General features: G+C 55.9%; 1 protein-coding gene and 1 long non-coding RNA gene across 3 annotated transcripts; both read left to right on the top strand.

Annotated features, from left to right (window-relative positions):
• The first annotated feature begins 1,511 nt into the window (after positions 1 to 1,511).
• Positions 1,512 to 6,002, top strand: DOK2 (docking protein 2). 2 transcript variants are annotated; one of them, XM_004270622.4, is made up of 5 exons: positions 1,512 to 1,667; positions 2,676 to 2,957; positions 3,190 to 3,268; positions 4,164 to 4,348; positions 4,839 to 6,002. In XM_004270622.4, exons 1-5 carry the CDS (start codon positions 1,605 to 1,607, stop codon positions 5,466 to 5,468), a joined length of 1,239 nt encoding a protein of 412 aa, XP_004270670.1. In that variant the 5' UTR covers positions 1,512 to 1,604; the 3' UTR covers positions 5,469 to 6,002. The 2 variants fall into 2 exon arrangements, with proteins under 2 accessions (XP_004270670.1, XP_033285555.1); XM_033429664.2 differs by lacking the exon at positions 2,676 to 2,957 and having other exon boundaries at positions 1,514 to 1,667.
• A 6,775-nt stretch (positions 6,003 to 12,777) lies between these two features.
• On the top strand, positions 12,778 to 13,463 carry LOC125964875 (uncharacterized). The gene is made up of 2 exons (XR_007478169.1): positions 12,778 to 12,856; positions 13,151 to 13,463. It is a non-coding gene; the product is annotated as an uncharacterized LOC125964875 (long non-coding RNA).
• Positions 13,464 to 13,909: the final 446 nt, after the last annotated feature.

Below are 13,909 nucleotides of genomic sequence, written 5' to 3' on the forward strand. Positions count from 1 at the left end.
AAAAGCTCTTCTTTTCTCACTCCATAAGGAGATGCTGAGTCCACCACACACCATGCAGCCCCCAGGTAATGTTGCCTCCCCTAAGGGACTAGAGAAATGGAATAGGCCACCCATTTCCATACTCCTAACCACTTCCCAAGGAGCTTTTCCTGCACCGACATCCTTGGTTCCCCCTTGGTCTGTGGATTCACCTGTTCAAATCCAGGCAGCTGGGCTGAGTGCCGTGAGCTTTACGTGACTCAGTCCTCTCCTCCCAGAACTCATAACATTTATCTTTTAGAGCTGTTTTGGTAAAGCACATGGCATGTACAGCAGAAGGTCTGAGCGGTGTACTGTTCTGCTCTCCTTCCTAAGGCAACCGAACCCCTGTGGTAGAGGAAATGGCTCAGTTACATAAGCACCCATTATGGGGTTACCCCAAGAGTGCTGGTCTAGTTCTCTGGTTCCCCCAACATTTCTGCACCATGCCTCCTTCAGATTGCTTCTCTAAACCATCTGGATCTAAGTTAAATATTCTCTGGGGAGCTTAGATTTCCCCAAAGCAATGTATCTTCTTGCATGGAGTCTGGATCCCACTCAGGGGTCAGCAATAAAAAGACTGTTGAATTAAAGATCAGGTGCTCCGGTACTTCCTTCTCTGCTCCTGTGACCTCAGGAGGGTTGCAAACAGGTGTGTTCATACTTGCCCTTCCTTCTTTCAGGGTTAGATAGGGTGCCTGGAGACAGTGTGTGCCTGGAAACTTTGGTAACTGTGAAGCACTTTTGATCATTGTAAAGCTTTTTTTTTAAAAATATAAGAATTGCTACTGTAACTTAAAAAGCTAACCTTCAGATGGAACTCCAGTGTCTTTATAAAGCTCTCAAAGGCTGGAAAGAAGGTGAACTCCGACAGTTGAGATGTGCTCAGGGAGCATAGCATGTTTCAGTGTGGGAATGTTCATGTTTCTAGAAGCTCAAGGAGGTGGTGTAAGTGTGTGTCATTGTGGGGGACAGGGAGTGCTCCCCACAGACTGAAACTGTTGCAGTGGAGTGTGTGAAAGTGGCGAGGCTCATGTGTCCAGTGTGTGTGAGTGTGGCTCAGCTCCTACTGAGTTGAGAGACCTGGGTTCTGGTTTGGTGGCCTTGAACCCATCCCTCAGACCTTCCTGAGCCTGTCTCCTCATTTTTAAATGACAGACTTGGGCTGATTGATTTCTAAGTTCTCTCCTAGCTCTGTCACGCTAATAAGCATCCAGCTTGAGCATGGGGGGCCTTTGGCTGCTGGTTTTACTGTCGAATTTCATTTCTGGGTCTCTGTACCTGAGTTGCTGCTCACCAAAGCGCTGGAGTTTGGCTTTTTGGAAATTCTCTCTTCCTCACTGAAAACGCAGGAGGCTTGAGCGTGAAACTCACTCATCAAAAAGAAAACACACACACACATACACACAGAGCAAGAAACCACAGGGCTTATCAGCCTGTCGTCATCGAGCAGACGAGAATAGTGCAGAACTCTAGGCAGAGAGGAAATGAACTTGAGAGAAGGGGGAACATAGAGCAGAGAGGAGAGAAAGAGGGCGGGAGTGGAAGCAGAGAGCTGAAGCTCAGGGGCCCAGGATGGTGGGAAGATGGAGGATGTGGCGGTGAAGCAGGGCTTCCTGTACCTTCAGCAGCAGCAGACTTTTGGGAAGGTAGGAAGAGCACAGCTGGGCTGGGGCTGAGCCGAGGGGCTGGGGGGCTGCTAGAGACTTCCTTGGGGAGGAGAGGAGGCCCCGGAATGTTCCCAAACCCTTATGGGATGGTGGAGACTGTGCCATCTACCACATTGGGCCCAGAGTACAAGCTTGGGAGGGCTCTTGCCTTAGCAGCTGTTGCCTCTGCGAGCTGGCTCCAAACTGTGCTCTTTGCTGACAGCCATTGCCCCGGGAGGAGGGGGAAAAAGAGGCTCTGACTCTGCTTTTCTTGCCTTTCTTGTTCTGTGGTGACGTCTTCTCACCGGGACACCCTGGGAGGGAATGGAAGGCACAGTGGAGGGGATACTTCAGGGTTGCCGTGGAGGTTCCTTCCTCCTCTCCTGCCCCAGTGGGGTACGTTTGGCTGCTATTGGACTTGAACTGGGGTCTCTGGGAGCCAGGGCCCCATTGTGCCCAAACTCCTTTTCCTTCTTTGGCCTCCTTGAATGAGGACGTCTTCCTTCCCTCAGCGGACACACCCCGGGGTTCCTCTCTCTGTCTCTTTCATGGCCTAACTTGTCAGAGGATGAGGCGGGAAGGTTCAGGAGGGTCAGCTGAGGTTCCGGGGGACAGGGCCTTCTATGGGGCCTCACAGAGAATGAGAAGCGTGCTCCCCAGTCTGGGCCCTTGGGCTGCCCTCCTCAGCCCTCTGGGCTCCGGGACTCGCAGGTTTTCTGCCTCTTGACTTGGATCCCCTGGGTTGGGCCTGACCGGCCTCCCTGCAGTCGCCTCCATGGGGCTCACTCCTGTGCCTTTCTTGCCTTTGGCTTCCTCTCTGCTGTCATTGTAGGCCTCTTATTGGATTGCTTGGGGTGCATCTCCAATGCTTTCTAACTCCTAAGGCCTCTGTTAGGCTCTCTGCCTCCTTGGGTCTCCCCCGACCTTCACCTCTGTCTCCCCCGGGTCCTTCTCTCCCCGCTGGGCACCATCTCTCCATCTCCCCACCTGCTACGCATCTGGGGGCAGAAATGGCGCCGGTTCGGGGCGGCGCTGTACGGAGGGTCGGGCTGCGCCCTGGCCCGGCTGGAGCTCCAGGAGGGCCCGGAGAAGCCTCGTCGGGGAGAGGCCCCCCGGAAGATCATCCGCCTCAGTGACTGCCTGCGGGTGGCTGAGGCCGGAGGGGAGGTCAGCAGCCCCCGGGATACCAGCACCTTCTTCCTGGAGACTACGGAGCGCCTGTACGCGCTGGCGGCCCCCACTGCAGAGCGGAGTGACTGGATACAGGCCATCTGCCTCCTGGCCTTCCCCGTGAGTCGCCCAGGGCTGTAGAAAGGGCACGGGGCACTGGATGCTTGCCGTGGGCAGATGTCGTGAGAGCCAAGGTCAGGATGCTGGAGGTGGTTCCTTGGTGGGGGTGAGGGATCCCAGTTCAGAATAAAGACAGGGCAGTAGGCTGAGTGTGTTTTGAAAGAAAGCTTGCGGTGGCCAGTGGTGGGCTTGGGATTGGCGATGGTGGTGAGTCTTGGGCCTTCCCCGCCAGGGCCAGAGGAAGGAGCTGAAGGGGAAGGGCGGCCGGCCCCGCATGGAGGAGAATGAATTGTACAGCAGTGCGACCACAGGTGAGGGCCCTGCCTTTGCTCCCCGGGTGCTCTCTCCAGGGCGTGGTGGGGAGGAGGTGAGGGCTGGCCGGCTGCCGGCTCAGTCTTCCTGCCTTGTGGCTGCCCCCGGCCCCGGCCAGCCCCCTTATCAGTCTCTCCGCATCGCTGCTTCCGGCACAGCCCAAGGTCGGGGAGGCTGGCCTGCCTGAAATGTCAGCCCTGCACCCTTGGCCCACTCCCTCTTGTGCAGGCCCTGCTGGTGGGAAAGGGCCCGGCTGAGGGGTCCAGGTGAAGGTGGGGCTCTTGAACTCTCCCTTGTTGGCACCCGAGCGATTGTCTGTGAAAAGAATGGTTTTCTTTCTGTGGATTTGAGCTGTCCTGCGGCAAGGGAGCTTTTTGCTGACCAGGCAAGGCCCCTCCTGCTCTCTGTCTAGCCCTCGGGGTGGGCGCGTGGGGAGAGCAGGTGGACATGGGGGGGGGGACATCCAGGCTCCACCTCTCGGAGGGCACCTGATGGCATGGGCAGGGGCTGGGTAGGCTGAGAGCTGGGAGGGCAGGGTCAGCTGCATCTGCAGCTGCGACAGTCGGGACTGGGGAGGCAGCTGGCTTGGGGAGAGAGATGAGATGGAGATAAGGCTGTGGCTCTGGTGAGAGGGGCAGGAAGGATGTGGGTACGGGGTCGGGGTGCGTGTGGCTAGGGCATGATGCCTCCTGAGGGAGGGCTGGAGGTTCCTGGCATTTTAGGGAGTCTGACCTGGCGCAGGGCAGCTCAGCATTCAGGATGCAGGCTGCAGGGTCATGGGGCCGTGGGTAATACTTTTTCTGGAGACCCGGCATGCTATGTAAAGCAGGGCAGAGTTGAGACAGGTCGGCTGCTTCCCATGAACTGCCTCCTTGTCTACCCTCTTCTCCCCAGGGGCCCCCTGCAAGGAGTTTGCTGTGACTGTGAGACCCACAGAAGCCAGTGAGAGGTGCCGACTCTGGGGATCCTACACCCTCCGGGCCGGGGAGAGTGCCCTGGAGCTGTGGGGCGGCCCTCAGTTGGGCACCCAGCTGTATGAATGGCCCTACAGGTTCCTGCGGCGCTTTGGGCGGGACAAGGTGAGCGGGGGGGCTGCCGCGGGCAGGTGAGAGGAAGGATGAGCGGTGAGAGAAAAGAGAGCGTCAGGGAGAGGGCGAAGGGGCCCTCAAAGGAAGAGAGAATGGAGGAGGAAGAAACGACGAGATAAAGGCCGGCAGAAGAGAAACAGCACAGCCCAGGGGCTGGAGGAGAGAACCACGGCAGGGAGAAATGGTGGTCGAGGTGGGGGAGAAGGAAAGGAGAGGAAGAGGTGGGGAGAGGTGGGAGGGTGGAGAGTGGCTGGCGTGGTGGAGGATGAACTCTGCATCGAGCTTGATACTCGATGGATGGGAGGAAGAAGGAGAAAAGATGAGAGAGGGCTTCGCTTGTAAGCAAAAGCATGGCGGGAGGGAAGGGGAAGCAGCTTGGGGAGAGGCTGGGGGGACAGGCTTGTGGTTGGGAGCTGGGTCCGGGAGTGGCAAGCAGCCCCGCCCAGTGGCCTGCGAGTCATCGGCTTTCTTCTCCACCCAGGCAACCTTTTCCTTTGAGGCAGGCCGGCGCTGCCTCTCAGGGGAGGGCAACTTTGAGTTTGAAACCCGGCAAGGCAATGAGATCTTCCTGGCCTTGGAAGAGGCCATCGCTGCCCAGAAGAACGCCTCCCCTCCTGGGCCCCCGACCCAGCCAGTCCCCAACCCTGCGGCGCTGCCCCGGCCGGAGAGTCCCTACTCCCGACCCCACGACTCACTCCCACCACTATCGCCCACCACCGTCAGGGTTCCTGCCCCCCGGCTGCAGCGGGGCCCAGAGGGGGAGTACGCGGTGCCCTTCGATGCAGTGGTACAGAACCCGCGGAAGAGCTTGAGGGGCATCCTGGCCGTCCCTCCCCAGGCCCCGGCCGACCCTCTGTACGAGAGCATCGAGGAGCACCCGCCCTCCCGACACGACCACATATACGATGAGCCTGAGGGGGTGGCCGCCCTGTCCCTGTATGACAGCCCACAGGAGATCCGGGGTGAGGCCTGGAGGGGGCAAGCCGCAGCTGACAGGGACCCCAGCGGCCTCCAGCATGTCTACCCAGCGGGACAGGACTTTGCTGCCTCTGGCTGGCCACAGGGGACTGAGTATGACAATGTCATGGTACTTAAGAAAGGCCCAAAGTGATGGAGGGTGGAGGAGATGCGGACTCCGTCAGCTGCCAGGGCTGAAGTGGTCCTGTGCCTGCTGGGCCGGGCTTAGAGGCTGGTGAGAAGGCGGGCGGGGGGGGGGGGGGCAGGCGGGCCTCCCTTCTAGCTTCTGCGGCGACTCCTCCTGGCCACCGCATCCCAGGAACCTCCCTCCGCTCCTTCCAGAACCCTAGTCTTGGCCGCCTTAGTCTGGCCTGAGGAGTTGTCCCTCCCAGGGCCAGCTGGGTGAGTCACCATCCCAAAGCAGGAAGAGTACCCTGAAGAGACCCACACTTCTCCTACCCCTTTTCCACTTCCTCTTCCCCCCGCCCCCCACCGGCCTAAATGGAACCTCCAGATTTAGGGCAGAGGACAAAAGGATGTCAGCAAGTGGCCCTGGCTCCTTGGCTCATGCAGGCCACCTGCCTGCTGGTGTCCCCTTCAGGGGACAGCCGTGGCTCCGGGCAGCCTGGAGGATGGCTGCAGCTTCCTGCAGGTTTTGGACTTCTCTGTGGCATAAACGTTTCTGAAATATTTCTGTGCGGCATGAGTGTATGAGGCGGGGATGGGACAGGCACAGCCCTGCTGGGGGTGAATGCTTCAACCAGCCACCACTGACACCTCCTCTCCCAGCAGCAAAGTCCTCTCTGGGCCTAAGCTCCATCCCAAGCGTCATCTACCCACAGAGGTAGAAGTCTGTGCAAGTCAGGGCGCCCCAGGAAAGATCTTCAAGCATCTCTAACCCTTTGCTGGGGTAGGATCAACACCAGAAAAATAGCGGGGAAGCTGTGTGTGTGTGTGTGTGTGTGTGTGTGTGTGTGTGTGTGTGAGTAAACCTGGACTGGAAGATAGGCAAGAGTTGAGCCTCTTCAGCGTTAGAAATGGAACTACTCCCACTCAATCCCTTGCCTTCCTGAGACTTGCCCTCTTCGTCTGTAAACTGAGGGAGTTCCTCCATGTAGGCACTGAGAACCCTTCCTGCTCTGAACTTCCCCATTGGCCCTTGTATCCCATTTCCCCACAGGCAGGCTCTGTGCTGTCTCCTCTCATCAAAACCCGCTTCCATGGAAAGGGATGTCAGTATGTTTCTGCTACAGGCCAACTCAGCCAATATTATGGGGCACTGCGTGTAAGGCCTGCCCTGGCCTCACGATGCTTACAGTCTAGAGGAGGCTGAGATGAGGGCACACATGTCTATCACAAAAGGTGGACATAAGTGCCACAAGATGTGAATCAAGGCCTTGGGGATCAAGGGACATAGCTGTTTGTTGGGGGACCAAGAAAGTTTTCATATCGAAGGTGGCATTTAAGGTGGACCTTCAAGGGTGGGAAGCAATGTGAAAAGAGCATCCCAGGTAGAAGAACGTGAATGGAGGCATAGGGGGAGGTACGCATACACTCAGGAAAGAGTTCTACATTAAGAATGGAGGAGACATGGGACAATCTAGTTGGGAAGGCAGATCCTAACCGTGATGTGGAGGAATTTGTACCTAATTAAAGGGGAAGGAGGAATGACAAAGTCTTTTTTTTTTTAACTTTTTTATTATGGAAAATTTGAAACATACACAAAAGCGGAAGGAGTAGTGTAATAAATGCCCATGAATCCATCAGTTAGCTTCAAGAATTATCAACACATGGCCAATCTTATTGACAAGGCTTTTGAGCAGGGCGTTGTGTAGAGCTGTGTGTTAGGTCAATAACCCCGACAACCCTTGGAAAATGGTCTGGGGGCAGGGTGAGCTTCATTGGGAGGGGAAATGCAGAAAGACTGGGGATTCAAATGCCATTGTAGAGATGGGGCCTGCAGATCTTAGATTCACATTGGATGTGGAACACAGAGAAACAGGGTTTCGGGAGAGACTCAGTTCTGGGGAAGAAGGTGAGCTTCGTTTCTGACTGAGGCTAAGATGGCCTTACGCTATCCCGCTAGAGGAGTCTCCGCAGCAGCTGGAAAGGGGCTCTGGAGCCGGGGAGGGAAACAAGATAGAGACCTGTGGGCTTCCCAGCCTCCCACGTGGGGTGTGATCGAGTATTATGTCACACCATGCCTTTGCTCCTTATTAAAGGGATTTGAGGCAATGGGTGAGCAGGCTGGAGACAGAGGGAGAAGCCTTCCAGGAGCCCTGACTCTTGTCTGTGCCAAAGGACTATTCCGGTTGCCACCACCCAATCCCAGCTTTAGAATACACTGGAGGCAGGCAGGCCTAGTGCCTCTAAGGGGTTCAGTAGTTCCCCTCTCCAGGTGGGAGTTGGGGAGCTCTTAGGCAGGGATGCCCCCTAATTTCCTTCAGAGCACTTGAGGCAGACATCCCAGCGCATCCCAGCAGGGGGCAGTGTTAGCCTGTGGAAAAGGCCACTGGGGGCTTAGCTGCTGCCAGGCGTGGGGGCTTGGTCCCGAAGGAGGGAACTTTAGGATTTACTGCCCAAAAGAATGCGGGATCATTGGAAGAATCTGCATTTCAGGGCTTGTCCCTTCAGAACCTCAGAATCCCGCTTGGAGGACTGTGGAGCCTGCCTCCGAGAGGTGTGGGACCCTAAGCTGAAAATTGCTCCTCTCCTGGCCTCTCTCCTCCCTGCTGGGATCCGAGGAATTCGGAGCTTTTCCTTCTGAAGCTAGCTTTGCTCGAAAGGGAAAGTGGTAGATTGGGGCCCTGGGGAAAGGTGGGGAGGGCTGGTGGGGGCAGGGGAAGGGAGCGTTTGGGGAAGTGGGAGGGGCCATGAGAGTCCTGAGAATGCTGACCAAGCCCGCAGGGTCCCTCTCAGAAGATGTGACCGGGCGGGCGGGTCTTCCTGCAGCGAGCTGGGTCAGCCCATCCTCAATGGCACCGTCGCCTCGGACATGTGCATCATTCCTTAGTTCCCTCCCTGGGCCAGTCCCACCCCCCACGTACGTGGAGCCTGCGCGCCGAGTGGCTACACAGAAATGGATTCATGCAGGCGTGAGCCTCAGCCATGAATCTCCGCAAACAGAAACACAGAGATGAAGCCCTTCTTACAGTGTTTCTCTGGCAGCCTGCTGTCAAGGGGCAAATTCATACAGGAGAAAGCAGATTGGTCTCGAAGGGGAGGGGGCAATGTAAGACCAAGAGACAGCTCCACCAAGAAAGGGTCTCCTGGCTCCAGATCTGCTACCTGGCAGCTCTCGATACCACGAGATCCTCTGCCGTGACCAGGGCACTTAGGGACTGCTTTTATTTGCTAATTATTATGCAGAGGTGACATCAGGGCAGATAAGAATGGCATCATGACTGGTGCCCAGCACAGAGATGCGTACACAGATTGGTGTAACTGTGCGTTCACACACACAAGCATGCTATATCATTCTTCATGTTTCTTTTTTTCCCTCTCTGCCTCCCCTCGTATAACATTTTCTTTCTTCCAGAGCATAGCAGTGGTGTGGTGTGGGTGTGTGTATGTTCATGTGTGTGCATCTTGGCCCCTGGTCCATCCCATAAGCTTGCTCCCAGGCTGTGGTGGGGGCGGCCAGGGCCCCCTGGTGAATTCCCACCTTGGAGCTTCAGAATAAACCACGACCCAGGTTGCCTGGGCCTCTCTGCTCACTCAGACTCCTCCCTGATGGCTGCGCATAGGCTGTTGCTGCCACCACCTTTCGGCCGTGATGCTAACCAGCCCCCTGCCTCCTGCCTCGTGGGCGCTGATTCAATTAGCCAAGGTGCCCACCTCCTGCCAGAGCCGTTTATAAAATCAGCAGGAGCAGCTGGAGGTCTCAGGGAGGGTGCGGCTGGGAAGCGAGCAGGGAGGTCAGCGAGCTGGGAGGGGGAGGGGGAGGAATGAGGGGGTCTGGGAAGGGGTGTCTGATCTGGTTAGGCATCAGGTTGGCTTCCCCCTGGCGGGCGGGGCTGTACATCACTGACCTGCTTCGCTCCTTAGCTCCCAGGCCCACCTGACACTGGCCAGCATGGAGCAGGGCCCGTCTATCTCCAGGCTCTGGCCAGGCCTGCCTCTTTCCTCCTTGCTCCCTCCCACCTCCAGAGCCCTCTTCTTTTTTTTCCCCTCCATCACAAGTATTTATTTTATTATTATTATTTTTTTAACATCTTTATTGGGGTATAATTGCTTTACAATGGTGTGTTAGTTTCTGCTTTATAACAAAATGAATCAGTTATACATATACATATGTTCCCATATCTCTTCCCTCTTGCATCTCCCTCCCTCCCACCCTCCCTATCCCACCCCTCTAGGTGGTCACAGAGCACCGAGCTGGTCTCCCTGTGCTATGCGGCTGCTTCCCACTAGCTATCTATTTTACATTTGGTAGTGTATATCTGTCCATGCCACTCTCTCACTTTGTCACAGCTTACCCTTCCCCCTCCCCATGTCCTCAAGTCCATGCTCTGGTAGCTCTGTGTCTTTATTCCCGTCTTACCCCTAGGTTCTTCATGACCTTTTTTTTTTTTTTTCTTAGATTCCATATATGTGTGTTAGCATATGGTATTTGTTTTTCTCTTTCTGACTTACATCACTCTGTATGACAGACTCTAGGTCCATCCACCTCACTACAAATAACTCAATTTCGTTTCCTTTTATGACAGAGCCCTCTTCTTGACACCAGCTCCCGGATCCCTGGGCCAGAGGTGGCTGGTGGGTTCAGGAAGGGGGCACCAGGGTCTGAGGGATTTGTTGGGGAGCTGGAGTCCCAGAGCTGGGTTAAGTAATTCTGGGACTTGCAGCCCAGGACCGTCTCAGGCTTGTCCTTTCAGGTGTCTGATCAGAAAGGGCTAGGCGGTGCCTGAGGTGTGCCTGAGGGGGCAACAGCATTTGGGTAATAATAGTGTTCTTGAATTTGTACAGCTTTCCCTTACTTATAAAGCGCTCTGGGGGCAGCTGAGTAGAGTTGGTTAGGCGCACACACACATTCAAATTCTGGCTCTGCTCCTTGCTAGCTGTGTGTCTTTGGGTATCTGCTCTGTGCCTCTGTTTCCACATCTGTAAAATGGAGATAATATGTTTCTCAGAGGCTTGTTGTGAAGACTGAGTGAATGAATGAATGCATAGCTCCTAGAACGGTGCCTGGACCACAGAGCTCCGTGTTACCCACGACTGCCCTTTACCTCCCAGGGGTTCCGCCAGGTGGGCAGGCAGAGATGTCTGTCTCATAAGCCAGGGGATGGAGGCCCAGAGAAGCAGAGTCCTTTCGCTTTGGGGTGAACTCAGGCTTTGTGGAAATGGGAGGACCTGGTTGGGATTCTGATAAGAAGGAAGAAAACCAGATGACCATTTGAGGAGAGGGGAAGGGAGCAACGTCAAAGGCCTTTCAGCCCCCGACTGGGTGGCTCCTGGCCGGCAGACTCTGTACACCTAGGCAGAGTGGGGCTTGCCTGCACTTTCCCAAGCCCAGAAATGGGAGAGCTTGGGAGGGAAGCTGCTTCCTAGACTAGAAGGCCTTTGGCCTGAGGAAAGGCCAGAGAGCAGAAGCCACAGGGGAGATTGCCTCCTTTCATCTGAGCTGCTGCATCCCCTCGTGGTCTGGCAGCTGGCACGTCTGGGCGTGGGGGCAGGTTTCTGCCAGATAGGAGCACGTGGGGGTCCAGTTGTCAAGGCCTGCCAACGGGTGCGATCACATACCCCCCGGGGGCTGCTGCCCTGCAGCAGCAGCTGGAGGCTGGGCAGGAAGGAGGTTTACCGTCTCTCCGCTAGACTGAGAATGTGCTAAGGGTGGGATTTGTTCTTAACCTAATTCATCCTTGTACCCCTAGCACTTAATGCACTGCTGGGCACAAGGTAGGCACGGATAACTATTTCAGGATGGAAAGAATAAATGAAGCCCACTTTACTTGTGGTGGGGTGGACACAGGTGATTTGTGGAGCCCTGTGGGGATTCCACATCCAGAAACATTTCCCCCATCGGCTCCAGGAATCCCATCTTCAGCATTTTGGTCCAACCCCAACTTCCCCCTACCCACCCAACCTCTCCCAGCAGCCCTCTTTTATTTGTTTATTTTTATGGAAATTTTATTTTTCATTTTTATTTTATTTTTAAATTTATTTATTTTGGCCGCGCCATGTGGCTTGCAGGATCTCAGATCCCTGACCAGGGATTGAGCCCGGCCACATGGCAGTGAAAGACCCAAAGCCCAGAATCCTAACCACTAGGCCACCAGGGAACTCCCCAGGTCTCTCTTTTTTTTTTTTGCGGAACGCGGGCCTCTCACTGTTGTGGCCTCTCCTGTTGCGGAGCACAGGCTCCGGACGCGCAGGCTTAGCGGCCATGGCCCACGGGCCCAGCCGCTCCGCGGCACGCGGGATCCTCCCGGACCGGGGCACGAACCCGTGTCCCCTGCATCGGCAGGTGGACTCCCAACCACCGTGCCACCAGGGAAGACCCCCCAGGTCTCTTTTAAAATGCAAATGTCCTGGGGCAGGGCATCCCCGGAACCACTAACAATCCTTGGGAGAGGGAGTGTGAAAGGAGCTGTCTTGGGACTGGAGGCAGGAGGTCCCTGTGGTGGCAGGAAGGAGGGCTGAAGGAGAGAGGCCCTGATCGGGTCTGGAGGCATGGTTGGTTGGTGCCGCGCCTCTGGTGAAGCCGGAAACCTGGCAGCCAGGCCTGTAGGTGCAGGAGGTGCAGGCAGGCCCTCGGCATGGGATGCACTTCTTGGCAGACCAAACTCTTAACAGAACCGTGAATTGGCAGGTTTCCCCCTGTTGATGCCCGCCTGTCTTCCTGTGCCCCTTTCCATGCCACATCACAGCCCTGCTCCTCCACAGCCGGGGCCCTGGGGTGCCCTGGGGGCCGAGAAACCCCTCTACCCTAACACTTCAAGGAGCAGAATGTCTGAGCCAGAAAGAGGCCTTAGCAATCCTCTCGCCTGAGTCCTTATCTTCCACTTAAAGAAACTGAGGCCAAGTTGAGTTTTAAATCCCTCTCAGATGTATTTACATTTTATTAGAATTTGTTTACCGTTGTGCTTAATCCGCAGGAACAAACCGTTGATGTTGACACTGGCGACATCCACAGGGAGATCATTTGTAGCCTTTTAGGTAGATGGGGGAGGGACAAAGGGGAGGGGACTCTGGATTCCCCTACTTCACTATCTCTGAGCAAAGCTTTCTTCCCTTCTCCAAAGTCACCACTGGCAAGTCCCCAAGCAAATGCCCTGAGCCAGAGGCCCAGGTTAATTAAGGGTAGCTTAGACCAAGGCTGTTCATTTTCTGCTGGTTACCTCCCTGGTCCGTATGGGAAGGGATGCTATGTGGTCCTATTCCCTTTCTAGTTTCCTCCAGTAACTATACTCCACCCCTCCCCCACCCCCCACCCCCAACTCGCTCACCCACGTTATCAAAGCAGGGTACAGCAGCCAGCTCCTGGCTCCCAGGCTCCTGTTTCCACCTATAGACAGGAAGCACTTGGTCCATGAGTATGAGGTGAGGGCAGGGGAGAGGCTGATGGAGAGAAGACGGAGGATGGAGAGGAAGATGGGTTGGGTGGGAAGGTGTGGATAAGAGAAGGAAAGGACTGAGATGGTGACTGGGTGGGGAAGCAGAGGTTCCAGTGGGATGGGAGGAGTCAGGATGGAGGAGTTATCTAGGGCAGCTTCCGGGAGAGCAACTGGGATAAGACCACCCTGCCTGCTCACAGAGGAAGGAGAAGTATCAAGAGGTTGCAGCTTTTGGGCTTCCCTGGTGGCACAGTTGTTAAGAATCTGCCTGCCAATGCAGGGGACACGGGTTCGAGCCCTGGTCCAGGGAGATCCCACATGCTGCAGAGCAACTAAGCCCGTGCACCACAACTACTGAGCCTGCGCTCTAGAGCCCGCAAGCCACAACTACTGAGCCCACGTGCCACAACTACTGAAGCCCGCACGCCTAGAGCCCGTGCTCTGCAACAAGAGAAGCCACCGCAATGAGAAGCCCGCACACCCAGCGAAGAGTAGCCCCTGTTCGACGCAACTAAAGAAATCCCGCGTGCAGCAACGAAGACCCAACGCAACCAAAATAAATAAATAAATAAAATAAATTTATAAAAAAAGAAGTTGCAGCTTTTGAAAGCAGAGTGGTTGGTGAAGCCAGGTTCCCGCGCTGCTGGGAGGCCTGAGAGGTTGGTTTGTCCAAAGCTGGGGTTACGCCTGAGAACCAGTGAGAAAAGCCCTGGTTCTCTCCAGGACTGTTGGCTGAGAAGGAGTGGGAACCTGGCTGGCTCTGGACAGCAGGGAGGTGGTGCTGGGGCAGGGGTTGAGGGGGTCAGGGGAGCACGGCCAGGCAAGATGGGCTCAGCTGTTGAGTAGGGACGTACAGCACTCAGCAGGCTTTCATCGGCAAAGTCTGGAAGACTGGTGATGGGCCTGCGGGAAGTAAGAATGGGTGCTCACAGCCAGGCAGCCAGTGTCTGGGGCCCGCAGGGCCAGCGGACAGAACTGACCAGCCAAACCCAGCCTGAGCCTGAGGCAGAGACTGGGCCAACTTCCTGTGGGACATTCC

Source organism: Orcinus orca, chromosome 6 (genome assembly GCF_937001465.1).
Source record: "Orcinus orca chromosome 6, mOrcOrc1.1, whole genome shotgun sequence".
In the NCBI taxonomy this organism is placed as follows: Eukaryota; Metazoa; Chordata; class Mammalia; order Artiodactyla; family Delphinidae; genus Orcinus; species Orcinus orca.

Coding starts and splice junctions, on each gene's coding strand:
- DOK2 (XM_004270622.4), top strand. CDS start 1,605: ATGGAGGATGTGGCGGTGAAGCAGGGCTTCCTGTACCTTCAGCAGCAG. Junction 2,958..3,189: donor TCTGCCTCCTGGCCTTCCCC/GTGAGTCGCCCA, acceptor CTTCCCCGCCAG/GGCCAGAGGAAGGAGCTGAA. Junction 3,269..4,163: donor GTACAGCAGTGCGACCACAG/GTGAGGGCCCTG, acceptor TCTTCTCCCCAG/GGGCCCCCTGCAAGGAGTTT.